We start from the raw sequence: 26,526 nt of genomic DNA, 5'->3' as shown, positions 1-26,526 counted from the left end.
CTCCTTCCAGCATGCAGGGTAGATCTCTTTGGTTGAGAACATTCAAAATTACCGGACAGGAGTGGGGATGTGGTTGAGATTGGCCATGTAAGTTGCTTTCTACTTTGCTGGTTCAGAGCAGCAAGCACTGTAAGGAATACAGAGCAGGTGCTTCAGGCATCAGGTAACTCAGCTTAGCTCTGCGTGCTGCTACCCAGGTTTCTATAGATATCCAAGGAAGCCTCAGAGTCAAGCTCCAAGAGGCTCAGATAGGACAATAACCTGTGATCTGCATTGTTTGCAATCCCTTGGAATACAGGTTACAGATCACTTTCCTTCTCATGCCTGCTCTTTCTTCTTTCCTAAACCTGGAGGAGGCCACTTCCGGCGTAGCCATGGCGGCTAACGCTACTACCAACCCGTCACAGCTGCTGCCGTTAGAGCTTGTGGACAAATGTATAGGATCAAGAATTCACATTGTGATGAAGAGTGATAAGGAAATTGTTGGTACTCTTCTAGGATTTGATGACTTTGTCAATATGGTACTGGAAGATGTCACTGAGTTTGAAATCACACCAGAAGGAAGAAGGATTACTAAATTAGATCAGATTTTGCTAAATGGAAATAATATAACAATGCTGGTTCCTGGAGGAGAAGGACCTGAAGTGTGAATGAGTTTCCATGACTTACACTAGATTCTGTTTTGTCTTTTAATGACAAGAAAATGGAATTTTTTTTCCCCACCTTCTAATGTTTAAATCCCATAAAGCTAAGTTTCCCGTTAAAGGGAAGTGCTTTGAAGATGTGTACCCATTTTTGTAAGTTAATCATAATTATCCTGGAAAAAGAAGAAAAGAGCTTCTTCTTTGGAGACGAAAATAAAGGTGTTTTTGGTTATAAAAAAAAAAAAAAAACAAAAACAAAAACAAAAAAAAACTGGAGGAATGTTTGCATCATGGAAGCCCAGAGGGAAGAGAGGCTGCTATGGGTCTTGCCCCTGCAGAACTCAGCCAGCATCCACAGTTGCTCAGCAGCAAGTGGTATCCACAGCTCAAGGCCCCAGATCCCACTGCAAAGCGTGGACAGGGCGTGTGCCCTGAAAAGCCCATGTGGAGCCAGAAATAAGCTGTGGCTTAGTCCACCTAAGGGAGACAGGAAAAGCCTCACACGGCAGGTAACTAGCTGCTACTTGACAAGAGGAAGTGTGCCAGGCATGCATCTGGGTGGGCTACAGTGAGGGGTGGGGTTAGCATCCATAAGTAGGTCCTACTGAAGCAAGAGAGCCTGGATGATCCTAGGTTTTCTCATCTTCATCCTAACCAAGTGGTGAGGATCGAGCCCCGTTCTATTCCTGAGAATATGGCAGGATGGGCTATTTGTACCATCCCACCCCAGGGCAGAATGAAAGATGCTGAGTAACAGTAACTTTCAAAGAGCAAAAGTTTCTAATTTTGATGAAGTCCAGTTGACTTTTGCTTTTATAGTTCACACTTTTGGTGTCATATGTTAAAAAACCTGTGCCAAACACAAAGACACTAAGATTTTCTCCTGTTTTCTTTTTTATTTATTTATTATACTTTAAATTCTGAGGTATATGTGCAGAATGTGCAGGTTTGTTACATAGGTATACATGTGCCATGGTGGTTTGCTGCACCAGTCAACCCGTCACCTACATCAGGTATTTCTTTTAATGCTATCCCTCCCCTAGTCCCCCACCTACCTACAGGCCCCAGTGTGTGATGTTCCCCTCCCTGGGTCCATGTGTTCTCATTGTTCAACTCCCAATTATGAGTGAGAACATGTGGTGTTTGGTCTTCTGTTCCTGTGTTAGTTTGCTGAGAATGATGGTTTCCAGCTTCATCCATGTCCCTACAAAGGACATGAACTCATCCTTTTTTATGGCTACAAGTATTCCATGGTGTATATGTGCCACATTTTCTTTATCCTGTCTATCACTGATGGACATTTAGGTTGGTTCCAAGTCTTTGCTATTGCGAATAGTGCCACAACAAACATACATGTGCGTGTGTCTTTATAATAGAATGATTTCAAATCCTTTGGGTATATACCCAGTAATGGGATTGCTGGGTCAAATAGTGTTTCTGGTTCTAGATCGTTGAGGAATCACCACACTGTCTTCCATAATGGTTGAACTAATTTACACTCCCACCAACAGTGTACAAGTGTTCCTATTTCTCCACATTGTCCCCAGCATTTGTTGTTTCCTGACTTTTCAATGATCGCCATTCTAAATGGTATCTCATTGTGGTTTTGATTTGCATTTCTCTAATGACCCATGATGATGAGCTTTTTTCATGTTTGTTAGCTGTATAAATGTCTTCTTTAGAGAAGTGTCTGTTCATTATCCTTTGCCCACTTTTTAATGGGTTTGCTTGTTTCTTTCTTGTAAATTTGTTTAAGTTCTTTGTAGATTCTGGATATTAGCCCTTTGTCAGATAGATAGATTGCAAAAATTTTCTCCTATTCTGTAGGTTGCCTGTTCACTCTGATGATAGTTTCTTTTGCTGTACAGAAGCTCTTTAGTTTAATTAGATCCCATTTGTCAATCTTGGCTTTTGTTGCCATTGCTTTTGGTATTTTAGACATGAACTCTTTGTCCATACCTATGTCCTGAATGGTATTGCCTAGGTTTCTTCCAGGATTTTTATGGTTTTAGGTCTTACATTTAAGTCTTTAATCCATCTTGAGTTAATTTTTGTATAAGCTGTAAGGAAGGGGTCCAGTTTCAGTTTTCTGCATATGGCTAGCCAGTTTTCCCAACAGCATTTATTAAATAGGGAATCCTTTCTCCATTGCTTGTTTTCATCAGAGTTTTCAAAGATCAGATGGTTGCAGATGTGTGGTGTTATTTCTGAGGCCTCTATTCTGTTCCATTGGTCTATATATCTGTTTTGGTATCAGTACCATGCTGTTTTGGTTACTGTAGCCTTGTAGTATAGTTTGAAGTCAGGTAGTGTGATGCCTCCAGCTTTCTTCTTTTTGCTCAGGATTGTCTTGGCTATGCGGGCTCTTTCTTGGTTCCATATAAGGTTTAAAGTATTTTTTTCCAATTCCATGAAGAAAGTCAATGTTAGCTCGATGAGGATAGCATTGAATCTATAAATTACTTTGGGCAGTATGGCCGTTTTCACAATATTGATTCTTCCTATCCATGAGCATGGAATGTTTTTCCATTTATCTGTGTCCTCTCTTATTTCCTTGAGAAATGGTTTGTAGTTCTCCTTGAAGAGGTCCTTCATGTCCCTTGTAAGTTGTGTTCCTAGGTATTTTATTCTCTTTGTAGCAATTGTGAACAGGAGTTCACTCATGATTTGGCTCTCTGTTTGTCTGTTATTGTATATAGGAATGCTTGTGATTTTTACACATTGATTTTGTATCCTGAGACTTTGCTGAAGTTCCTTATCAGCTTAAGGAGATTTTGGGCTGAGACGGTGGGGTTTTCTAAATATACAATCATGTCATCTGCAAACAGAGACAACTTGACTTCCTCTTTTCCTATTTGAATACTCTTTCTTTCTCTTGCCTGATTGCCCTGACCAGAACTTCCAGTACTACGTTGAATAGGAGTGGTGAGAGAGGGCATCCTTGTCTTGTGCCAGTTTTCAAAAGGAATGCCTCCCATTTTTGCCCATTCAGTATGATATTGGCTGTGAGTTTGTCATAAATAGCTCTTATTATTTTGAGATACATTCCATCAATACCTAGTTTATTGAGAGTTTTTAGCATGAAGGGCATTGAATTTTGTCGGCCTTTTCTGTATCTATTGAGATAATCGTGGTTTTATTTTGTCATTGGTTCTGTTTATGTGATGGATTACCTTGATTGATTTGCAAATATTGAACCAGCCTTGCATCCCAGGTATGAAGTCGACTTGATCATAGTGGATAAGCTTTTTGACATACTGCTGGATTCGGTTTGCCAGTATTTTATTAAGGATTTTCGCATCGATGTTCATCACTAATATTAGCCTGAAATTTTCTATTTTTGTTGTGTCTCTGCTGGGTTTTGGTATCAGGATGATGCTGGCCTCATAAAATCAGTTAGGGAGGATTCCTTCTTTTTCTATTGTTTGGAATAGTTTCAGAAGGAATGGTACCAGCTCCTTTTCGTACCTCTGGTAGAATTCGGCTGTGAATCCATCTGGTCCTGAACTTTTTTTGGTTGGTAGGCTATTAATTGCTACCTCAGTTTGAGAACTTGTTATTGGTCGATTTAGGGATTCGACTTCTTCCTGGTTTAGACTTGGGAGGGTATATGTGTCCAGGAATTTATCCATTTATTCTAGCTTTTCTAATTTATTTGGGTAGAAGTGTTTATAGTATTATCTGATGGTAGTTTGTATTTCTGTTGGATCCTCTATCATTTTTTATTGTGTCTATTTGATTCTTCTCTCTTTTCTTCTTTATTAGTCTGGCTGGTGGTCTATCTATTTTGTTGAACTTTTCAAAAAACCAACTCCTGGATTCATTGATTTTTTTGAAGTGTTTTCATGTCTCTGTCTCCTTCAGTTCTGCTTTGATCTTAGTTATTTCTTGTCTTCTGCTAGCTTTTGATTTGTTTGCTCTTGCTTCTCTAGTTCTTTTAATTGTGATGTTTTGGTGTCAATATTAGATCTTTCCTGCTTTCTTTTGTGGGCATTTAATGCTATAAATTTCCCTCTACACACTGCTTTAAATGTGTCCCAGAGATTCTGGTACATTGTGTCATTCTCATTGGTTTCAAAGAACATCTTTATTTCTGCCTTCATTTCATTTACTCAGTAGTCATTCAGGAGGAGGTTGTTCAGTTTCCATGTAGTTGTGCAGTTTTGAGTGAGTTTTTTTAATCCTGAGTTCTAATTTGTTTGCACTATGGTCTGAGAGACTGTTTGTTATGGTTTCTGTTCTTTCGCATTTGCCAAGGAGTGTTTTACTTCCAATTACGTGGTCAATTTTAGAATAAGTGTGACGAGGTGGTGAGAAGGATGTATAGTCTGTTGATTTGGGGTGGAGAGTTCTGTAGATGTCTGTAAGATCCACTTGGTCCAGAGCTGTGTTCAAGTCCTGAATATTCTTGTTAATTTTCTTCTCGTTGATCTATCAAATATTGACAGTGGGGTGTTGAAGTCTCCCATTCTTATTGTGTGGGAGTCTAAATCTCTCTGTATGTCTCTAAGAACTTGTTTCATGAATCTGAGTGTTCCTGTATTGGGTGCATATATATTTAGGATAGTTAGCTCTTCTTGTTGAATTGATCCCTTTACCATTATGTAATGGCCTTCTTTGTCTCTTTTGATCTTTGTTGGTTTAAAGTCTGTTTTATCAGAGACTAGGATTGCAACCCCTGCTTTTTTTTTTGCTTTGCATTTGCTTGGTAAATACTCCTCCATCCCTTTATTTTGAGCCTATGTGTGTCTTTGCATGTTAGATGGGTCTCCTGAATACAGCACACTGATGGATCTTGACTCTTTATCCAATTTGCCAGTCTTTGTCTTTTAATTAGGGCATTCAGCCCATTTACATTTAAGGTTTATATTTTTATGTGTGAATTTGATCCTGTCATTATGAGGCTAGCTGGTTATTTTGCCTGTTGGTTGATAAATTTTCTTCATAGTGTTGATGGTCTTTACAACTTGGTATGTTTTGCAGTGTTCCTTTCAATGTTTAGTGCTTCCTTCAGGAGTTCTTGTAAGGCAGACCTGGTGGGGACAAAATCTCTCAGCATTTGCTTGTCTGTAAAGGATTTTATTTCTCCTTCACTTATGAAACTTAGTTTGGCTGGATATGAAATTCTGGGTTGAAAATTCTTTTAAGAATATTGAATATTGGCCCCCTACTCTCTTCCGGCCTGTAGGGTTTCTGCAGAGAGATCCGCTGTTAGTCTGATGGGTTTCCCTTTGTGGGTAACTCTACCTTTCTCTCTGGCTGCCCTTCACATTTTTTCCTTCATTTCCACCTTGGTGAATCTGACGATTATGTGTCTTGGGGTTGCTCTTCTTGAGGAGTGTCTTTGTTGCATTGATCCCTTTATCATTATGTAATGCCCTTCTTTGTCTCTTTTGATCTTTGTTGGTTTAAAGTCTGTTTTATCAGAGACTAGGATTGCAACCCCTTCTCTGTATTTCCTGAATTTGAATGTTGGGCTGCCTTGCTAGGTTGGGGATGTTCTCCTGGATAATATCCTGAAGAGTGTTTTCCAACTTGGTTCCATTCTCCCTGTCACTTTCATGTTCACCAGTCAAATGTAGATTTGGTCTTTTCACATAGTCCCATATTTCTTGGAGGCTTTGTTCATTCATTTTCATTCTTTTTTCTCTAACCTTGTCTTCTCGTTTTATTTCATTAAGTTGATATTCAACTTCTGATATCCTTTCTTCCACTTGATCAATTCAGCTATTGATACTGTGTATGCTTCACCAAGTTCTCATGCTGTGTTTTTCAGTTCCATCAGGTCATTGATATTCTTCTCTAAACTGGTTATTCTAGTTAGCAATTCGTCTAACCTTTTTTCAAGGTTCTTGGCTTCCTTGCATTGGATTAGAACATGCTCCTTTAGCTTGGAGGAGTTTGACAGGAGTAGGCTTCTGGAGCCTACGTCTGTCAGTTCATCAAATTCATTCTCCATCTAGTTTTGTTCCCTTGCTGGTGAGGAGTTGTGATCCTTTGAGGGAGAAGAGGCGCTCTGGTTTTTGGAATTTTCAGTCTTTTTGTGCTGGTTTCTCCCCATCTTCATGGATTTATCTACCTTTGGTGTTTGATGTTGGTGACCTTCAGATGGGGACTCTGAGTGGACGTGCTATTCCTTTCTGTTTGTTAGTTTTCCTTCTAACAGTCAGGCCCCGCTGCTGCAGGTCTGCTGGAGTTTGCTAGAGGTCCACTCCAGACCCTGTTTGCATGGGTATCACCAGCAGAGGTTGCAGAGCAGCAGATTCGTACCTGTTCTTTTCGTTGGAAGCTTCATCCCAGATGGGCACCTGACAGATGCCAGCCACAGCTCTCCTGTATGAGGTGTCTTTTGGCTCCTGCTGGGAGGTGTCTCAAAGTCAGGATACATGGTGGTCAGGGACCCATTTGAGGTGGCAGTCTGACCCTTAACAGAGCTTGAATGCTGTGCTGGGAGATCTGCTGCTCTCTTCAGAGCCGTCCAGCAGGGACGTTTAAGTCTACTGAAACCGCCCACAGCCGCCCCTTCCCCCAGATGCTCTGTCCCAGGGAGATGGGGGTTTTATCTCTAAGCCCCTGACTGGGGCTGCTGCCTTTCTTTCAGAGATGCCCTGCCCAGAGAGGAGGAATCTAGAGGCAGTGGCCACAGTGGCCTTGTTGAGCTGTGGTCCGCTCCGCCCAGTTCGAACTTCCAGGCGGCTCTGTCTACACTGTGAGGGTAAAACTGCCTACTCAAGCCTCAGCAATGGCAGACGCTCCTCCCCGCACCAAGCTTGAGCATCCCAGGTCGACCTTAGACTGCTGTGCAAGTCAAGAATGTCAAGCCAGTGGATCTTAGCTTGCTGGCCTCTATGGAGATGGGACCCGCCAAGCCAAACCACTTGACTCCCTGGCTTCAGCCCCCTTTCCAGGGGAGTGAACGGTTCTGTCTCTTCTGTCTCGCTAGCATTCCAGGCACCACTGGGGTATGGGAAAAAAAACTCCTGCCGCTAGCTCGGTGTCTGCCCAAACAGCCATCCAGTACTGTGCTTGAAACCCAGGGCCCTAGTGGCGTAGGGTTGGAGGGGATCTCCTGGTCTGCAGGTTACAAAGACAGTGGGAAAAGTGCAGTATCTGGGCTGGAGTGCACCGTTCCTCAGGTACATTCCCTCACGGCTTCCCTTGGGTAGGGAGAGAATTCCCTGACCCCTTGCACCTCCCAGGTGAGGCAACGCCCCACCCTGCTTTGGCTTGTCCTCCGTGGCCTGCACCCACTGTCCAACCAGTCCCAGTGAGGTGAACCAGGTGCCTCAGTTGGAAATGCAGAAATCACCTGCCTTCTGCATCAGTCTCGCTGGGAGCTGCAGACCGGGGATGTTCCTATTTGACCATCTTCCCAGCAATCCCTGTTTTCTTCTAGGAGTGTTGTATTTTTAGCTCTTACATTTAGGCCTATGATCCATTAGGAATTAAACCTGATATATGGTGTGAAGAAGGGCTGGAGCTTTTTAAAAACACTCCCAATTGTTCCATGACAATTTGTTGAAAAAATTATGCTGCCCACATTGAATGGCCTTTTCACCTTTGCCAAAAACCAAGTGATCATATATGTGTAGTTCTATTTCTGGATTCCATAAAAGTTCATGTATCTATGACTACCTTCACACCAATATCATACTATCCTGATTCCTGTAGCTTTGAGAACTAGGCAGCCGCTTGGGCTGACTCTGGATCCGTCGCTGAAGGGGGTCCACCAAACCACGAGCATGTAGCCACAAGGGCAATCCCAGATGAGCCCTCAAATTTGTAACTGCCCAAGGGATTCACCTTGCCCGCTGGCTAGACAGAGCCTATTCACCAAGACAGGGGAATCGAAATAGAGAAAGAGTAATTCATGCAGAGCCACAGCTGTGCGGGAGACTGGAGTTTCATTATTACTCACATCAATCTCCTCCTGTAGCTTTGAAATCAGCCTTGTATGTAGTGTAACCTCTCCAAATTTGTTTTTAAGTTGTTTTAGCTATTGTAGGTCCTATGCTGTTAAATAGAATTTTTCAGACAGGATCTTGCTGTGTTACCCAGGCTGGAGTGCAGTGACACAATCACTGCTTATTGCAGTCTTGACATTCCAGGCTCACGTGATCCTCCCACCTCAGTCTCCTGAGTAGCTGGGACTACAGACATGTGCCCAGCTAATTTTTGTATTTTTTGTAGAAACAGGGATTTGCCATGTTGCCCAGGCTGGTCTCAGACTCCTGGGCTCAAGCCATCCACCCACCTCAGCCTCCCAAAGTCCTTGGATTATAGGTGTGAGCCACTGCACCAAGCATAAATACAAATTTTAAAACCAAATTTTTTCATAAACTTCTACCTCCACCCCCCCCCCCCCCCAAAAAAAAGGCCATTTGGGGCTGGGTGCAGTGGCTTACGCCTGTAATTCCAGCAATTTGGGAGGCCAAGGCAGGTGTATCACTAGAGGCCAGGAGTTTGAGACCAGCCTGGCCAACATAGCAAACCCATCTCTACTAGAAATACAAAAATTAGCCAGGCATGATGGCACACGCCTGTAGTCCCAGCTACTTGGGAGGCTGAGGCACAAGAATCACTCGAACTAGGGAGGCAGAGATCATGCCACTACACTCCGGCCTGGGTGACAGAGTGACACTCTCCTAAATAAATAAATAAATGAATAAATAAATGAAAGGCCATTTGGAATTGGTTAAGACTGGGCTAAATCTTTTAGGGGGAAATTGACATGTTCAGTACACTGAGTTTCTGATCCATGAACACAGTATATATCCCACTTAAGTCTTCATTGATTTCTCAGCAATCTTTTGTAGTTCTCACTGTATTGTATAGGTCTTCCTGATCTTTTATCAGACTTATTCCTTAGATTTTGATAATTTTGGACATTATAAATGGCATTCCTTAAATTTCAATTCCTGCTTGCACATGGGTAGTACACAGAAATACAATAGATTTTTGTATATTAACCTTGTATGCCAAGCCCGTATTAATCCTAATAGCTTTTGGGTAGATACTATCGGATTTTCTACAAGTTGTCTCTGCCATTAATTCTTCCTTCCCAGTGCCTTTTTCTTTTTGCCATACTGCGCTGGCCAGAACTACCATAAAATGTTCAGAAGGAATGAGAGTGGGCATCCTTGTACTTGAATTGGTAGCAGGAGGAATGCGTCTAGACATTCACCAGGAAATGTTTGCTGGAGTTTTGTAGAAATGCCCTATCAAACTGCCCAATCTTATTGAAAGCTTTTATCTTAAATTACTAGTGTGGAATCATCGAATCATTGAATTTCTGCATCTATTAATTTATTTTCCTCCTCTATAATTAATACAGTGAATTACATTAACTTCCAAATGTTATACCTACCTTGCATTCCTGAGATAAACTGTTTGGTCAAGATGCATTATCCTGGCCGGGCATGGTGGCTCATGCCTGTAATCCCAGCACTTCAGGAGGACAAAGTGGATGGGTCACTCAAGGCCAGGAGTTTGAGACCAGCCTGGCCAACATGGCAAAACCCCATCTCTACTGAAAACACAGAAATTAGCTGAGCTGGTGGTGCACCCCTGTAATCCCAGCTACTCAGGAGGCCAAGGCACAAGAGTTGCTTAAACCCAAGAGGCAGAAGTTGCAGCGAGCTGAGATCCCACCACTGCACTCCAGCCTGGGCAACAGAGTGAGACCCTGTCTCCAACAACAACAAGAAAGTGTAATACTTTTTATTTAACTTGCACTTGATGAAACTCTAAGAATTCTCGTGTTGATGTTCATGAGGGATAATTGTCTTCTTTTCCTGCAATGTCTGATTTGGGGATCAAAGCAATGCTGGCCTCAGAGACAGAACTGAGTATTCTTTCCTCTTATATTTCCTGTGAGAGGTTGTGCAGAATTAGTATTATTTCCTTAAATATGTGGCAACATTTACCACTAAAGCTACCTATGTCTACCGTTTTCTTTGTGATAACACATCTTTCATAGAGCTATGTAGGTTTTCCATTTCTTCCTAAGTAAACTAATTTGCATCTTTTAAGGAATCTGCATTGCTTTCATCTAAATTGTCAAATGTATTCCTAGAAGTTGTTCATAATGGTCTCTTATTGTTTTAATATCTGTAGAATCTGTAGTGAAGCTACCTAATTTCTGACATTGGTAATCTATCTTTTCTCCTGATCAGTCTAAATAGAATTTTCTTGAGCTTCTCAAAGAAACAGCTTTTGGTTAATTAATTTTCTATATTTTCTCTTTCTAATGTCTGATTTCTGCTCTACTTGCATGATTTCCCCTTTTTTGTGTACACTTTTAATTTGCTCTTTTTTTTTTCTAGTTTCTTAAAGTGGAAGCTTTTTTCTAACACAGGCATTGAGCCCTATAAATTCCCCTCAGTACTGCTTTACTTGCATCACGGGATAAAAAGTTGATACAAAAGTCAACTGTATTTCTACACATCAGCAATGAACAAGTGGAAACCAAAAATCAGAAAAACAATACCATTTACAACAGCTCCAAGAAAATAAATAGTTATAAATCTAAGAAAATATGTATAGGATCTGTATGCTTAAACTATAAAATGCTGAAGAAAGAAACTAAACATGCAAATAAATGGAGGACACATCATGTTCACGGATTAAAAGACGATCATAAATATGTTCATTCTCCCCAAACTTATCTATAGATTTAATGCAATTCCAATCAAAATCCCAGCAGGACTTTTGTAGATAAGCTAACCCTAAAATTTAAATGGAAAGGTAACACTGATACAATAAACTAATTTTAAAAGAAAAATAAAATTGGAAGAATTATATTACCAGATTTTAATACTTATTACAAAGCTATAGTCATCTTGATTTATGTGGTATTGGCAAAAGGAGAGATGTACAGATCAATGGGAGAAAATAAAAAGTCTAGAAATAGACCCATACCAATGTGGCTAACTCCTGACAAAGATATAAAAGAAATTCAGCAGAGAAAGGATAGTCTTTCCAACAAATGGTGCTGGAACAATTAGACATCCATCCATATGCTCCTAAACACAAACAAAAAACATAAACTTCATACTTAAAAAAAAGTTAACTCAAAATAGATCACAAATCTAAATGTAACATGTAAAATAAAAAACATTTAGAAGAAAACAAAGGAGAATTAGGACCTAGGACTAGACAATGGTTTCTTAGACATGACAAAAAAACACACTCTATTTTTAAAATGTAATTAATTGGACTTCATCAAATTGAAATTTTTGTCCTGTGAAAAGCACTGGTAAGTAAACAAAAAGCTGGGCTAGGCATGGCAGCTCACACCTACAATCTCAGCACTTTGGGAGGCCAAGGCAGAAGGATCGCTTCAGACCAGGAGTTTGAGACCAGCCTGGCCAACGTAGCAAGACCCCATCTCTACAAAAAAAATTTTTTAAAAAGACAAGCTACAGATTGGGAGAAAATACTGCAAAGCATATATGTGACAACATATTTGTATCCATAATATGTAAAGATTCTTAAACCCAACGGTAACATAACAATCCAATTTTAAGATGAACAAAAGATTTGAACTCTTCACCAAAGATATACAGATGACAGAAATGTACATGAAAAGATGTTCACCATCAGCCATTAGGGAAATTCAAATTAAAGCCATGATTCGATATCCGTACACACCTATTTGCATGGCTAAAATAAGAAACAGACAATACCAAGTGCTGATAAATATGCAGACCAATTGCAATGACCTTTCTGCTGAATAATAACTTTTTCTTAAACACACTATATAAAGATGCTTTAAGTGATATTTTGATATTGTGGTTTTAGACAGACACACTCGCCAGTTTACTCAGTACAAGCGTCTAGTCAGAGAATAGCGGGAAAAAATTTGAACTGCACAACATATTTAAACAAACCATAAAACGCTTTTCTTGGCATAGGTAGAAACTTCCAGACTTCCATCTATTGTGTTCACTATTTCCTCATTTTTAAAAGTATTCTTGGATTTAGGCTTTATTTTGTCCTTAAGCAGAACTTCTGTAAAAGTTCAAATAGTAAACATTTTCAGCTTTGCATGGATGGGCCTCTGCTGCACAACTGAACACTGCCCTCAGAGCAGAGCCACTGGAGACAACCGGTAAAGAAATGGGCATTTCCATTGCTTGTGTTTCGATAAAACTTTAAAGAACTCACTGCAGCTGGATTTGGCCCACAGGCCATAGTTTGGCAACCCCAGGCTAGAGTAGCAGATGTATACATTCAGAAGGCAGCAGCAGACAGCTCACAGGCAGGACCACAGCCAGCTTTCATCAGCGCTAAGCATTTAATTAGCAGCTGCCTGGTTTTGCTGGGGAAATATCTCGCTGCTTGCAAGCACTGGTCCCAAGGTGGTCTCAAGGGATATCCCTTTTCTACTCAGACCTCATGCTTCACCAGCACACAGATGTTCTCAAGTCCATTTGTACCTGTGCAGCAAGGGTGGAGCCTGGGGAATAGAGAGGGTAGGGGACTAAGTGGCAGGGCTGTGTCAAGACACAGGTCTTTCCCAATGAGCAAGTTTCCCGTTACAAACAGGGAGCACCCAAAAAAAAAGGAAGGAGCTCCACCTGCCCCATTGTGACAGTAACTGAAGTGTTCCTCAGGGGTTATCCAGGCAGTGGAACCACCCACTGCAGCAGCATCTCTGAGGGCGGGCATCTGCACCCGGTGATTCTGAGGCACACCGCACGTGATGGAACAGTACCTTGGTCCTGCAGGCCACCGGTGGCCCAAGACACACAGCTACAGGGCCAGGGCTGAGGCGCCCAGTCTTCACGGTATCAACAGCAGGCTTGAAGGAATATACTTTATTAATCTACCTCCCAAACACTAAAATGCCAAAGACTAAAACGCTAACATTCAGCTAAATTAAAACAACTATTTACAGAGCACTGTCTGCAGGTCATGTGGGGCTGGGCCCAGTTCTTCCCCACCCACCCACCCCGCCCATCCTCCAAACAGGCCTGGGGCCACCTGCCACCTGCAGCAGAAACACCCAGCACAGAGGACGTTTATATACACCTGGCCGAGCCCTCCACGATGGCATGCCAAGAAGGAGGTCAACAGACCAAGACAGAGACCGACAGACAGATAAGATACAGACAGGAGGTGAGGCTGCTAAGAAAGATGCAGGCCAGCCTCAGTGCTTCTTCAGGCTGTAGGCCAGGCTGCTGGGGACCCTGGCGCCTGGCAGAGGCGGGGAGTTCCAGACAGCAGAGCTGGTGCGCTTGTGATAGCGAGGCTTGCTCTTCCTGAAGATATCCTCCAAGTCCAGCGGGAGAATGGCTCCAAAGAGCTCCGGAAGGTTCGGCGGGTGGTAGTACTGGTGAATGATGGCCTGGCTGAGCGGGGTGCCTACCGGAGACGACAGACCAGACACTGCCTTGGGGCTCTCCATGAACCTCCCCATCCCCTGGCCCCCAAAGAGCCCTGTCACCCTCTCCAACCTCCCTACAGAGAGCTCTGTCACCCTCTTCAGCCCTGCCCCTGCCTGTACCACCATCAAACCCAGAGAACGCCCTTGTGTCACATCCTTCCTACCGTCCTCTGGCAGCTTAACCTGTACAAAGCCCTCGAGAGCTTGCATGAGACAGGCACTCCTTGAACCTGTCCCGACCACCACCTGGGAGGCAGGTTCTGTATTCTCCCATTCAGCAGATTTGCCTAAAGGCATACAGCTAACAATGGCAGAGCCTATGTTTGAAGACAAGCCAAGTTCGAGAGCTTAAGCATAGGATGCCATCCTCGACCACCCTGGCCAGCTGCTTCTCACAGACCCCACAGGCCCTGGTGCAGTAATGAGGGGCCTCTGGGCAGTGGATGTGGGAGCGCACAGTCCTGACAACGGGGCTGAGGAAGACCCAGGGGATCAGGAGGCCAGACATGCACCAGCACTTGCTCAGCACCAGGTGCGGCTCTAAGGGCCAGCCCTGAGCTCACTCATGTCACTCTCAATACAACTCCTCAGCTGGGTCTTGTCATCACCCCCCTTTCACAGATGAGGAAACTATTTAAGGAAGCTGTTCAAAGTCACCTCCGATTAGGTGGCTTTGCAAGTGATCTGGCTCCTGCTCACTGCCATCTCCCAAACAACTTGACACTAGCAGTTAAGAGGCTTAAAGCACATGCCAGTCACTGTAGGGTTCAGATGAGGTGAAACTCACAAAAACAAGTTTTTGTGAGTTTTTGTGCAGAGTGCCTACCAGCTATGGGATTCCAGGCCCTTGCATCTGGGGCGTCTGCACCCTTCCCTGACTTCCAGTTCAGCAAACACTGCAAGGCACCCATGGTACCCACTGGTCCTATCCACTCTGGCAGCACCCACCGCTAGCACCTACCCTGCTCACTCAAGCTGGCCTTGCACTCAGGCCTGAGGCACTGCAGTCACGCTCACCCAGGTTCTGGTTTAATGTTGGGGCCTGTAAACTCCAGGTCAGATCCTACTCAAGTGCCTTGGGCACTCCTCAGGGCCTTTCCTGCCTCCCCCAGCTGGCCAGAAGCCCCAGGCTCCAGCTTGGTGTTCTGCCTAAACCCTTTCCCATTCTAGCTCTGTCCCTGCCCCAGGTGGCTTACTTGGGTCCAAGTCTCTTCAGCCTTGCTGGATGTGACTCTAAGGAGGGGCCCAGTCCAAGTTGGGACACCCAGCAGCATATGCTGTGCCGAGGCCAGCGCAATTTCATATATTTTTTTGAGAACAAAGGAACCCAACCTCATAGGTCTGGTCCTCAGGAAAGCACAGTGACCATAGGGTGCCCGACTCTCCCCGGGGGACATGCATGCCCCAGGCCAGAGCCTCGAGCCGCCAACTCAAGCACACAGCAGCCTCCCAACACCATAGCAGCCAACTCACTATTTCCAGGGCCCTCAAGGTGAGGACCAGGGAGGGCCTGAGTCCCCCAGGGAGCTGTGGGCTTTGCTTACCTCGGGCCCAGTTGGGGATGGGCTTCCGGGGATGGGCCTCATCATCGGTGGAGTCGTCGCTATTCAGATCCATCCCGTAGTTATCTGGGTTGATCTTGGGAGGGGCCCTGTGCCCTTGCGGAGTCATCTGATATGAGGTACAAGCTGGAGACTGGAAAAACAAACATGGCCATCAGCTCCCTCCGCGGCATTCCAGTCTCTCACCACCGAGGAGCGCTGGGGCACTGCTCACCTCCTCCCATTTCACAGGAGAAACAAAAGGTGCAGGATCACTTTTTTTCTTTCTTTTTTTGAGACAGAATCTCACTGTCGCCCAGACTGGAGTGCAGTGGTGTGATCTCGGCTCACTGCAACCTCCACCTCCCAGGTTCAAGAGATTCTCATGCCTCAGCTTTCCCAAGTAGCTGGATTACAGGTGTGTAGCACCACACCCGGCTAATTTTTTGTATGTTTAGTAAGGGACTGGGTTTCACTATGTTGACCAGGCTGGTCTCGAACTCGTGACCTCAAGTAATCCGCCCACTTTGGCCTTCCAATATGCTGGGATTACAGGCGAGAACGACTGCATCAGGCCTACTTTTTAATTTTAAAAAGTCACAGAACACACACTACTCTGTGTCCCCTTTTTTCATGCTAAGGTATACTGCAAACTTTCTTCCAGGCCAGTGTGTCTAGAATCCTCCTGGGAACCGCTCAGGAGACTCCAGGATTTGCAACTTAACCATCCATCACTGACAGATACCATACTAACCTCCAAGTTTTCCGCATCTTAACTGTGCTGCAGTGAAAACATTATGTTTTGTTTGGTAACAGCACTGAAGTGAAAATAGATCAAATGCTCACAAGAGGAGCCAGCTGAATTCCAGCACCATGAAGGTACACGACCCTCAAAACTAAGAAATGTACCTGTGCTGAAACAGACAGATGTCTACAATATGCCGAGCGAAAAAAAAACCGTGGGGGTGAGGGGGCTGGAAATCAAGCCACCAAATGGTATGTGTCCATTTTAAATATGTGTGTATATGGGTGACAAAGAGAGACAGAGAATATCTGTGTGTGTTAAAAGGGTTACATATGCAAAACTCTAGAAGGATATACAATGGGCTTAGTAGAGTTTTCCTGAGGGTCCCTTTTCTTAAAACTTTACACTCTTTTATAAGGTTTATTTCCTTTTTATCCCCCACTTCAACAAATTCTACTTTTAGAATAACAAAGAATACAAAAATAGTAAAAACAATTGGGCCAAGTGTATCTGTCCTTTTCCTTAGGGGCCTAACTAACATAGCCTGTGCCTCCAGCTACTGGGAAGAGAATAATCAGACTCCGCCCCTCCGCCCAAGGGCTTCTCCACTGGGGCCCAGGCTGTACCTGCACATCCACAGTCACATTCAGGGCCTTGCTGGCCCCTGCTGCCTCCTTGGCTTTCTTCTCTTGCTCCTCCTGCAGCTGCCGCTCAGCCAGACGCTGCTGCTCTTCCTGGAACCCAGGTGGCAATGGGGTGTTAGGGAGCTGTGCAGGTGCCCTTCCCTCCCCTCCCTTTCCTTCCCCTCCCTAGGCAGCCCCTGCCGCGGGAGTCTAGACCAGCCCACAGCTCAGGGCAGACCCCAGGGGAGCCCGCAACCCAGCTCCCCTCACCTTCTTCTTCTTCTCCTCCAGTTCCCTCTGCAGCCGCTCCTTCTGCAGCCGCAGGGCCTTCTCCCGCTCCTGCAGCTCCCTGAGGACCCAGCAAGAGCCTGTTAGGACAGGAAGTGGCGCCCCAGGCCAAGCCCTGCTCCCATCCCTGCTGAGGAAGCCAGCCCAGCCAGCAGGACACACCTTAGACGGTGGGACTGCCGAACGGGCAACCAGCTTGGAGCCAAGAGCTGCGCTTTTGCCCCAGAGGCTAGAAGTGTGCACACCTGAGGGTGCAGGGAACACAAGCTGAAGCCCAACATTGGGTCCCCACTTTTCCCTGTAACTTTAGGTCTCTGAGCCTCATAATACTTTTATACAATGGAGACCAGAACACATCTCCTCCTGGGTCAACACAAGAATCAAATGGGTTGATCCACAATACCCCTAATTATCCTAACCCTCAGGGCAGACACCGGCTCCAAGCATGAACAAGGGGCTGTGGATGAGTTCTGGAGTCACCTCCACAACACACTGGCTCATGACTTTGAACACGTCATTTAACCTCTCTTGACCTGTTTCTCCCTGTGTGAAGTGGAGCTGATGGCTCCCATGCCACCATGGGCTTCAGTTGAGGACTAAACAAGGAAACAGGTGTAAAGCATGCAGCTGGGGTAACCCACCAAAGCTGCCGACACTGTGACTATCACACCGCCATCCTCAAAGCCCCCCTGCCCTGCCCAGCACCCTGCAATTCTCAAACCACGTTGGCTGTACCCTACGCCTTCCCAGACTCTGACCAGAGGACCACGGACAGCTTTGTCCCCATCAAGCAGCCCTGACGCAGTGCAGCGCTCTGGCTGTGACTTCTCACTTCTCTGATAAGCCTGAAGCCACCCACAAAGACGGACACGGAAAAAAAGTGCTGCCCGGTGTTTCCCAGGAGGTAGAGAGGGAGACGGAACAGCTACGGGGCCTGCGTGTCTCACACACACGAGCCTTGTGCTCTATTGCGTGCACAGACGCGGGATCCCACGTATCTCCTGACCAACTGTGAGTGTGGCTTTTCCTCCTTGGCATCCCCACGACTCTCAGAACAACCAGGCTCAGGACGGGCCCTGGACAAACGCCTGTAAAACTAAACATGTCTGTTGTACAGAGACCACTGCATCTGCACAGCTGGAAGATCTCAGGGCTCCTGGGTCCACGGTTCCCAAGGCAGGGGAATAGTCTGAAAATACCTGAGTTATCGTCCTCACCAGGGGAGATACATTTAGTGGGGACAGGGGCCAAGGATGCCAAACATCCTGCAATGTAACACAAAGATCTCTCCTGCCCAAAATGCCCATGGTGGCCCTGCTGAGAAATACCAGCTCATCCTCTGAGCACCACACCTGCCGGTTACAAAAAGACACCAAAGAGGTCAGCACACGCAGCTGGACACAGAACCAAGCCAAGCCCTAAGCAAGCCCACCCATCACTCCTTGGATCTCCCATAGCCAATGGGGAGTGTATTCAGGTGGACCACTAGCTGTAGGCCTCTGGGTTTGGTGCCAAGGAAACCACCTGCAAACCCTCGCATGCAGGTGGGGCTGTGTCCAGGCAAGGGCCACACCGTCTCTCTTCTACACACACGCAGGGCAGGCAGCGGGCCAGTCAGGTGAGGTCCCTCACCTCTCGGCCTGGAGCCGCTCCTGCTCCCGCCGACGCTCCTGCTCTGCCAGCTGCCGCTCCTGCTCGCGCCGCTCCTGCTCCCGCTGCTCCGCCAGCCGCTTAGCCTCGGCCGCCTTCCGCAGCCGCTCCTGCTCCTCCTCCTTCTTCTTCTGCAGCAGCTCTTGGTGCCGCCGCTCTTCCTCCTCCTAAAACGGAGAGCAAGGTCGGGTGCTGTGGCTGGGCCAGGGCCAGAGGCAGGACAGCAGCCCCACTCCCCCGAAGCCCAGGTGCCCCTCATATCAGCCACCAGCACGGACAACACAGGAATGGTGCCGGGGACATCCCGAGCAAGGCTCTGCCAGAACCACCAGCAGCAGCCTGCAAAGGCATCTCGTGACAGCCGCTGCTGCTGTAGATTTAGCAGAAAGGAACCTCGGAGCCAAACGCGCTAGCTCTGAAACAACGGGCAAGCATTCAAACCCTCTGGCCTGTTTCCTCGTCTATAAAATGGAGACCGCAGTTATTCCTACACTTCATGGGGTTGCTGGATTTATATGCACAACACACTTAGAACAGTGCTTAGCACACAGTAAATACCTGACCTTGGTGACTAGTCAATAAGCCCTAATGATGGATTTGCCTTCTCTAGAGCCCTAAGACTGACTGGGACGAGCTGGGCCCTTACTCTTCTAGGCAGAACAGTCAGGGAATGGACCATAACAGCAATTGTATAGAACGCTCAGCAGGCGTCAGACCCTACTGAGCATTTTAGACATTAACACATTTAACCCTGTTACTCGAAGGTATGGAAGCAGAGAGGTCAAGCAGCCTGCACGAGGTCGCACAGCTAATAAATGGCAGAGTTGAGATAGGCAGTCTGGCTCCAAGTATGAGCACTTAACCCTCAAACTACTGCTGCTACAGAAGATGAGAGGCAGGTTCTGGTCACCATCCCTGCCCTGGAGGCTTCTGGGAAACCTCCTTCTTGGCATGAAGCAACAAGATGGTCTGGGTCAACCCCACAAGGCGGGGTGTGGCCAATAGGGCCCCATGGTGCTGAGACGGTGCCCACCCCGCCCACCTCCTCCCTGAGGCCCACCTGCGCTCGCACCTGCTGCAGCCACCTGAGCCTACGCGCCTCCTCCTCCTGCTTCCTGCGCGCCTCCACCTCCTCCATCTTCTTGGCCGCCGCCTTTTTCTTGGCCTTCTCCTCCGCCAGCCGCTCCTCCTTGGCCTGCAGAGCCCACCCACACATGCCCATTGGAGCACCCACATCCAATCCTGCAGAGTGGGGCCCAGGACTCTGCGTGACAGGCCCCACCTGCCCCTGCACACCCGGCTTGTTCCCACTGCCCAGCGAGGACACCAGAAGCCGGTCCTGCCTGAGTGTCAGACCCGACTCACAAAGGGCTGCCAGGGAAGCCCTCGGCTGAGCTCAGAGCGGACTCCAGGGCCTGTGAGGCAGGCAGGAGTTGGGTACAGGGGTTCAGTGACAAATCAGCGATTTCCTGAGGGGTCCAGTCCTAACCCGTGGGCTAAGTCTGAATTGCCTGGGTCCCCCAGAGCCCAGGCTCCCACCTTCTCAGTCTTCTCGTCGATCTGAGCAAACTTCTGCTCAATCTGCTTCTTCTTCTCCTCCTTCATCTGCTCCACCCGCTCGCGGGCCTGCAGCACCTTGCGGAGGCGTTCCTCACGCTTCCTGCGGGGCACAGGACAGTCAGGGGGAGCCCCGCCAAGGCTGGGGCAGGCCACGGTCCAGGGAGCCAGGCCACTTACAGCTTCACCTCCTCCAGCCGCCGCCGCTTGTCCTCCTCCACCTTCTGCCTGCGCAGCTGTTCGGCCTCCTCCTTCCGCCGCAGGTTCTCCAGGCGCTGCCGCTCCTTCTCCTGGGGTGGCGGGGAGCGAGGGAGATGGGACATGAGCAAGGACAACCCCCCACCCAGCCCCAAAAGCTGCCCACAGTCCCCAGCAGCCTGCGGCCACGTGGGTGGCAGTGTCAGAGTGCTTCTTAGGCAGAGGTATCCCCAACGTGGCCCCAACAGCACCCAGGCCAAGACCCGCAGCTCCCGTCTTTCCTCGCAGGAGCACTCAGCTGCCTCACAAGGGCCTGAGCCACAGTGCTCTCAACTGAGCCCTGCCAGGTTTTGTGCAGCACGAAAGTCAGGCTCCAAATAGGATTTATGTGCTGATGACAACTATATAAACTGTGCATTGAAAACGAAAATGAAGGATGAGCTTGGAAGGGTGAGGAGCAGAAAGGCAGCTCTCCCAGTCACGGTGAATGTTGCAGTAAGGGGGTGGTGCAGACGCAAGGGTTAACTTACTACTATCATGCTTTATAACATCCACACTATGGATACATATTTTTTTGTCTATATCAACTATTTCATAATAGTTGAAAAAAATAAAAGGAAATATTGTCAAAGGCTAACAGATGTTACTATAGTCTAGTGAGACGGATTAGGGATGGTATTAATTTTCTTTTATTTTCCAGACTTCCTGTGGCACGGCTATGCTTTTTTTTTGGAGACAGAGTCTGCTCTGTCACCCAGGCTGGAGTGCAATGGCCCGATCTCGGCTCACTGCAACCTCCACCTCCCAGGTTCAAGCGATTCTCGCGCCTCAGCCTCCCAAGCAGCTGGAGCTACAGGCATGTGCCACCACACCCAGCTAATTTTTATATTTTTAGTAGAGGCGGGGTTTCACTATGTTGGCCAGGCTGGTCCTGAACTCCTGACCTCAAGGGATCCACCCGCCTTAGCCTCCCAAAGTGCTGGGATTACAGGCGTAAGCCACTATGCCCAGCTGGCTACGTTCAGTTTTAAGGCAACTTTTAAAAAGTACTCGTTGGCTGAAAAGCTGATTGATGCTGGCACCCCCTCCAGGGCAGACACAGAAAGCCCCAGGGACGTAGCCACAGCAATGGGCAGCCAGCAGGGATGGGCAGGGGCTCTAAGCCCTCCCTGGCCAAGGACAAGGCTGGTGCTTTCCCCTTGAACAGTCTGGGGCTGGGTGGAGGCAGGGACCCAGAGTGAAGCCCACGCCCGTCACCCCACCCTGGCTCCCAGTGTAGACTCCCACCTTTGGACACAGTGTCCAATAGTGACCCGCTCTTCCTGTACTGGTTACTATTGATTTCTCCTTGGCTTCTGAGCCTAACTGGAGGAGTACTCTCACCTAGAAATCTGGCTCCAAGGTAATACCATCCTCCCAAAGGCGGAGAGAAGGGGTCCCAGTAACAGGTAAGATGGAGTAGACACACTCCACCTCTCTCTCCCACTGAACACAGCTACAAAACCTGGATAGAATGCAAGGAGCGGCTACTTGAGGCCTCTAAAACTAAAGAGGAGCAGGCAGATGGGGAAGAAGACCAGACTTGGAAGCACCAGCCAACCAGCAGTGAGTTCCCCATTGTTTTCCTCCAGCCTAACTCAATACAGCCTGGAACTCCAAAGGAGTCGTTGGGGCATGGACAGAAAGAATTCTAGTCGACTCAAGCAGCAGAAAGGGAGTATCTAATGCTCAGAGAAGGCAGAAACCCCATTTTTGTTTTTTCTCTTTTCTTCTTTGCCTTGTGCCCCAGCCCACAAGCAGTCCTACGGCAACCAGGGGCAGCAGCAGTTAAAGAAAGCTGCCAAGTCAAAATTCGAGGGAGGAGCTGTGAACCCAAAAGTGTGAGCCAAACCCTGCGTGTTGCTCTTCTGTCTGTGCCCCTGCCAGGTGACCCTGGACAGAGAAAGCTGCCGAGTCAAAACTCAAAGGAGGAGCTGTGATCCCAAAAGTGTGGGCCAAATCCTGTGTGTTTTTCTTTCTCTGTCCCCCTGGCAGGTGGCCCTGGACACAGTCGTAGAAGCACACAAAGCAGAACAAGGTAACTAAAGCACCAGCTTCCCAGCTGGAGGACAGAAAAGAGAGCCCCAGAGGAGATCAGGAAAATGATACTGCAGGTAATTGACAAACAAATAGGCTCAGCTCCAAGCTGCAGATGCTAGGATCCGACCCTAATTATCACACCAAAGGCTGAGAACTAAACTAACAGACCACTTTCCAGGTCCCAGGCTGACTGCTGACTGGCACACACCTGGGAAAAGTCCAAACAGCACTGCCATCTTCAAAATCGGGACTAATATTGGAACCACAGTCCCCAGAAGGCAGATGGGAACCTGCAGCCTAAACCTAACCAGGTCAATTGCTGCTAAATTGCAATGCTGAGAAAATAACAACATTGTCCATAGATTTAAACAAGACCGAGAGGCTCGTAAGCATAATGTTCAGGATGCAGTCCAAAAGGACTCCATAGGCCCCTGGTCTCCTAACTATGCACTGTCCCCACCCACTAGATGCCCTGTGCAGGGACCTGGGATCCCCAAAGCAGGAAAGAGCCACTTTCTGGTCTTCTCTATCACCCCGTGAAACCTGCAGGGCTCTAATCAGTCTGGGTGGGGCACAGGTGGTAAGGCCACTGGAAGGTATACTGTCAGTCACCCTCTCCAACAAGAGGGGAACAGGCCTCCATGGGGAGAAGCCAGTTCAGGGCCCACCTGGCCAGCTGCTGGGAAGCCCCTCCCACCTGCCGAGGCCCTCAGCTGGAGGCAGAAGCCCTCCTGGCTGTCACAGGTGTCCCTGTGTAACTGCAGAGGATTCTTCAGAAGCCTTACAGGAACTAAAGGAATGAGGCGGCTGTGGCCTTGGCAAATGGCATGGGGAGCTGGGGCTGAGGGTTAAGCATGTCCCCACCCGAAGGTCCTTGCTCAGAAGCCAGCCTGGCTCAGCTCAGTTCTGAGGTGTCTGAGAAGAGAACAGCTTCTGTGACTTGTTTCTAGATGCTGCCACTCACTGTTCTGCTGTCACCCAGCACAGCAAGACCCGGCCTTCCACCTCAGCTCAGACCCACACTTGCCCTCCCCCGTCATCCCACTGCCTCAAGGCTACTGCTCAGGTCTGTGAACCAATAAATCTCAGTGGCTCTGGGGACCACAGACAACCGGTCTGTTCTCTTCAAAGACCTACAGACCCTGAGGAGGCCTGGTGCTGGGGAGGAGGGAGGGAGATGGCTGTGGGGAACACGTCAAGCTGTAGCCCTGGTGAAAAGCCACACCCCTTCGCTTCCTCCTAGGAGCAGAGTCAAGGGCAGGGAGGGCAGAGAAGGACGCTGGGGCCCAGAACTGCTGGGCGCCTCCAGCCAGCGCACCCCTCACCGTCCCACGCTCTTCCTAAGGCTCCCCTCCCGCTTACGATGTTAGTGCATCTACAGGTGCTGTCAGCTACGCAGGGAAGGGGCTACAGCGGGTAAGTGCTAGGTGGGGCGAGGTTACCGACAGGAAAAGGCTTTACTTACGACGAAGCTGCACTGTGGAGAGGAGACAAGGGAAAAGGCAAGAGTTAATGCCAGGCCAGGGGACGTCCTGCCAGGCAGGCCACATGCCCAGCTGTGCCAGCAAGTGTGCGTGGGGCCTGCCCTCCTGCCAGCAGCACCCCCACCGCCTCTCCTGTCACCCAACCCTCACCCCAACAGTGGAGGTGTCCACAAGTACCCCTCACCTTAACCACACAGATCTCCAGGGCTCACACTGAGCCGGCCGAGCCTCCAGGCTGCAGTCCGGAGCCCACAAGGTCAAGTGCAGGACAGTGCCCCCAGAGATCAAGGCAGCTGGTGGCCACAGAGGCTTCAGCTGGCCCCTAACAGTGCCAGGCCACACCTGCCTCCGCCCAGGCTCACACTACTCCCAGTATCTTAGGGGACAGACTGGACCTTCAGCCACACTGCCCGGCTCCCACAAAGCCCGACCTGGGCACAGGCCCCTTACCTTGGGGTCCACGCGCAGGGGAGTGTTGCGCTTAATAAAGGACTTCATGACGCTGCAGGGGGCTGAGGTCGGGGTCATGAGCATCTGGTTCCTCTGCACCGTGTGCAGAAAGGTCCGGAGGGGCCGCACCACCTGCAGACGAGGACCAGGGTCAGGAGTGGGCAGGCAGGGCAGGGTACCGATGGGGGTCAGGGCTCTAGGGCAGGGCAGGCTCCTGGCTCACCTTGCTGGTCGGGCAGGGTGAGGAAGGGGTCTTGCTCCTGGGGGGCTGCAGCTCCTCATCCTCCAGGTGCTGCTCCTCGTCCAGCTCACTCACCGCCTGCTTGTAGCTGCGCTTCCTCCTGGCAAGGCGCGGGTGGCGGCATCACAGGGCAGCCCGCCACAGCCCATCGAAAGTCACCTCAGTGAACAATACCGGGCCCAGGCCACCGGCCTCTAGGCTGAAAGAGGCTGCAGAGCCTAACCAACCCTCTGCTGCCCACTCAGAGGAAGGGAGGTGAACAGTCCAAGGTCACATGGCCAGGAGACCACCCTAAGACGGGGCCAACAATCGGTTTGCCCTATTCCCAGGCTGGCGCTCATCCACAGCATGGAGCCGCCTCCTTGGTTAAGTCTCAACACCAGGCCACACCCCAGCAGAGAGGCTCTGAAGCCCCTGAGCACACATCCACCCTCCCTGAGCAAGGACACAAGGCCATGTCCTCCGGGGCCCTCAGAGTGACCCACACATCCCTTCCCTCATGCAAACCTGGCACTCTGCGGTGGCTCTCTGGGTCCATCTGTTTGGTCTGTCTTGGCCTCTGTGAAAACAGCAATTTCAGCAAGGCTGCAGAAATGATGGCGGCGGCAAGGTAGGAATGGGAGCCTAGGGGGAAGGGGTCCCTGGGCAGCAGCCTTGGCAGTGGGCAAGGCTCCCTTCCTGGCAGCTCTGGGATGGCCAAATGCAGACATAACAGCCTTAACCCTGACTAGCCTTGAGGAATCTACAGATGCCAGGGCCTGGCTACGCGGAGCTCATGAACCCCTCCCCCGCCAGTGCCTGGCTCTATGGTAGGCAAGGCAGGGCGGGATGGTCCTGTCGAGGCGGCAGCCCCCGACGTGCCCCACCCACCTCTGACACTAAGAACAGCGTGTGGACACCTTGTAGAAGCAGGAGCTCTAAGCCCCTTGTGCAGCTTCTAAATTCCACCCCTCCTGGGCCATGCGGCTGGTGTGGCCATGACAGGAGGAGGGGGTGGCTCCGGCTGCAGGGTCAACATGTGGGGTGTAGAGTCAGTATGTTTTGTTTCACTGCTAGGAGAAAGTGCACGTGACTCCAAAAGTTCCTCGCAGCAGCCCTGAGGGCTACGAGGCTGGCATGACCATTGTCCCTGACCACGTCATAAAGAGGAGGAGGCCATGTTCAAGATCTCATAGCTATAGTGCACTTCCCACCAGAGAGAAGCACCCTTCTCAGGGAGATGTGAGCAGGACCCCGGGACACTCCCAAACCCACTGTTCTCCAGCCCTCTTTGGACAGGGATGGACCTACAAAGGTCAGAAAGGAGCTGGCAGCAGAGGCAAAGCAGGAGGCCAGGTGGGTATTCAATTCCCAGCCCACGGCTCTTCCCACTGGCCCCTGGAGTCGAGGTCAAGGCCTTACCTGGCCTCTTCATATCCGTACCCCAATGCAGCCCCTTCCCCTGCTTCCTGTCCCAACCAGCCACAGCCCCCCATGCAGCACTCCGTGACAGCTCCAGCCCAACAGTGGGAGCTGAAGCCTACAGACTCAAAAGAGATCTCTGCACCCCCAGGTTTCATTTCTCTTTAGCCTACTGGCCCAGAAAACAGGGCTTCCTTATCCCCAGAGAGAAGGTCAGGCCAAGGCCACCAAGGCC

The 26,526-nt window shown here is 48.5% G+C and overlaps 2 protein-coding genes across 5 annotated transcripts in view; one reads left to right on the top strand and one right to left on the bottom strand.

Moving 5' to 3' along the window:
- The first annotated feature begins 359 nt into the window (after positions 1-359).
- Positions 360-874, top strand: LOC104679365 (U6 snRNA-associated Sm-like protein LSm5). Its single transcript, XM_010384911.2, has one exon. It carries the CDS (start codon positions 375-377, stop codon positions 648-650), a length of 276 nt encoding a protein of 91 aa, XP_010383213.1. The 5' UTR covers positions 360-374; the 3' UTR covers positions 651-874.
- A 10,189-nt stretch (positions 875-11,063) lies between these two features.
- Positions 11,064-26,526, bottom strand: part of INCENP (inner centromere protein) — a 30,786-nt gene continuing 15,323 nt past the window's right edge. Inside the window, exons 8-19 of one of the 4 annotated variants that reach the window (XM_030918726.1) lie at positions 25,398-25,449; positions 24,873-24,990; positions 24,650-24,781; positions 24,181-24,192; positions 20,619-20,728; positions 20,421-20,541; positions 19,942-20,076; positions 18,864-19,048; positions 17,214-17,292; positions 16,947-17,054; positions 15,579-15,729; positions 11,064-14,012 (exon numbers count right to left, since the gene is read on the bottom strand). In XM_030918726.1, coding sequence (XP_030774586.1) covers positions 13,798-14,012; positions 15,579-15,729; positions 16,947-17,054; positions 17,214-17,292; positions 18,864-19,048; positions 19,942-20,076; positions 20,421-20,541; positions 20,619-20,728; positions 24,181-24,192; positions 24,650-24,781; positions 24,873-24,990; positions 25,398-25,449 — 1,418 coding nt within the window. In that variant the 3' untranslated portion in view covers positions 11,064-13,797. The remainder of the gene's footprint in view (positions 14,013-15,578; positions 15,730-16,946; positions 17,055-17,213; positions 17,293-18,863; positions 19,049-19,941; positions 20,077-20,420; positions 20,542-20,618; positions 20,729-24,180; positions 24,193-24,649; positions 24,782-24,872; positions 24,991-25,397; positions 25,450-26,526) is intronic. The other 3 variants (XM_010384912.2, XM_030918728.1, XM_030918729.1) reach the window with 3 other exon arrangements.

This window comes from Rhinopithecus roxellana, chromosome 15 (genome assembly GCF_007565055.1).
Source record: "Rhinopithecus roxellana isolate Shanxi Qingling chromosome 15, ASM756505v1, whole genome shotgun sequence".
NCBI lineage: Eukaryota > Metazoa > Chordata > Mammalia > Primates > Cercopithecidae > Rhinopithecus > Rhinopithecus roxellana.
This window is presented reverse-complemented; position numbering and strand designations above follow the sequence as displayed.

Bases quoted from the DNA above. Each gene is read 5' to 3' on its own strand.
- LOC104679365 (XM_010384911.2), top strand. From the start codon at position 375: ATGGCGGCTAACGCTACTACCAACCCGTCACAGCTGCTGCCGTTAGAG.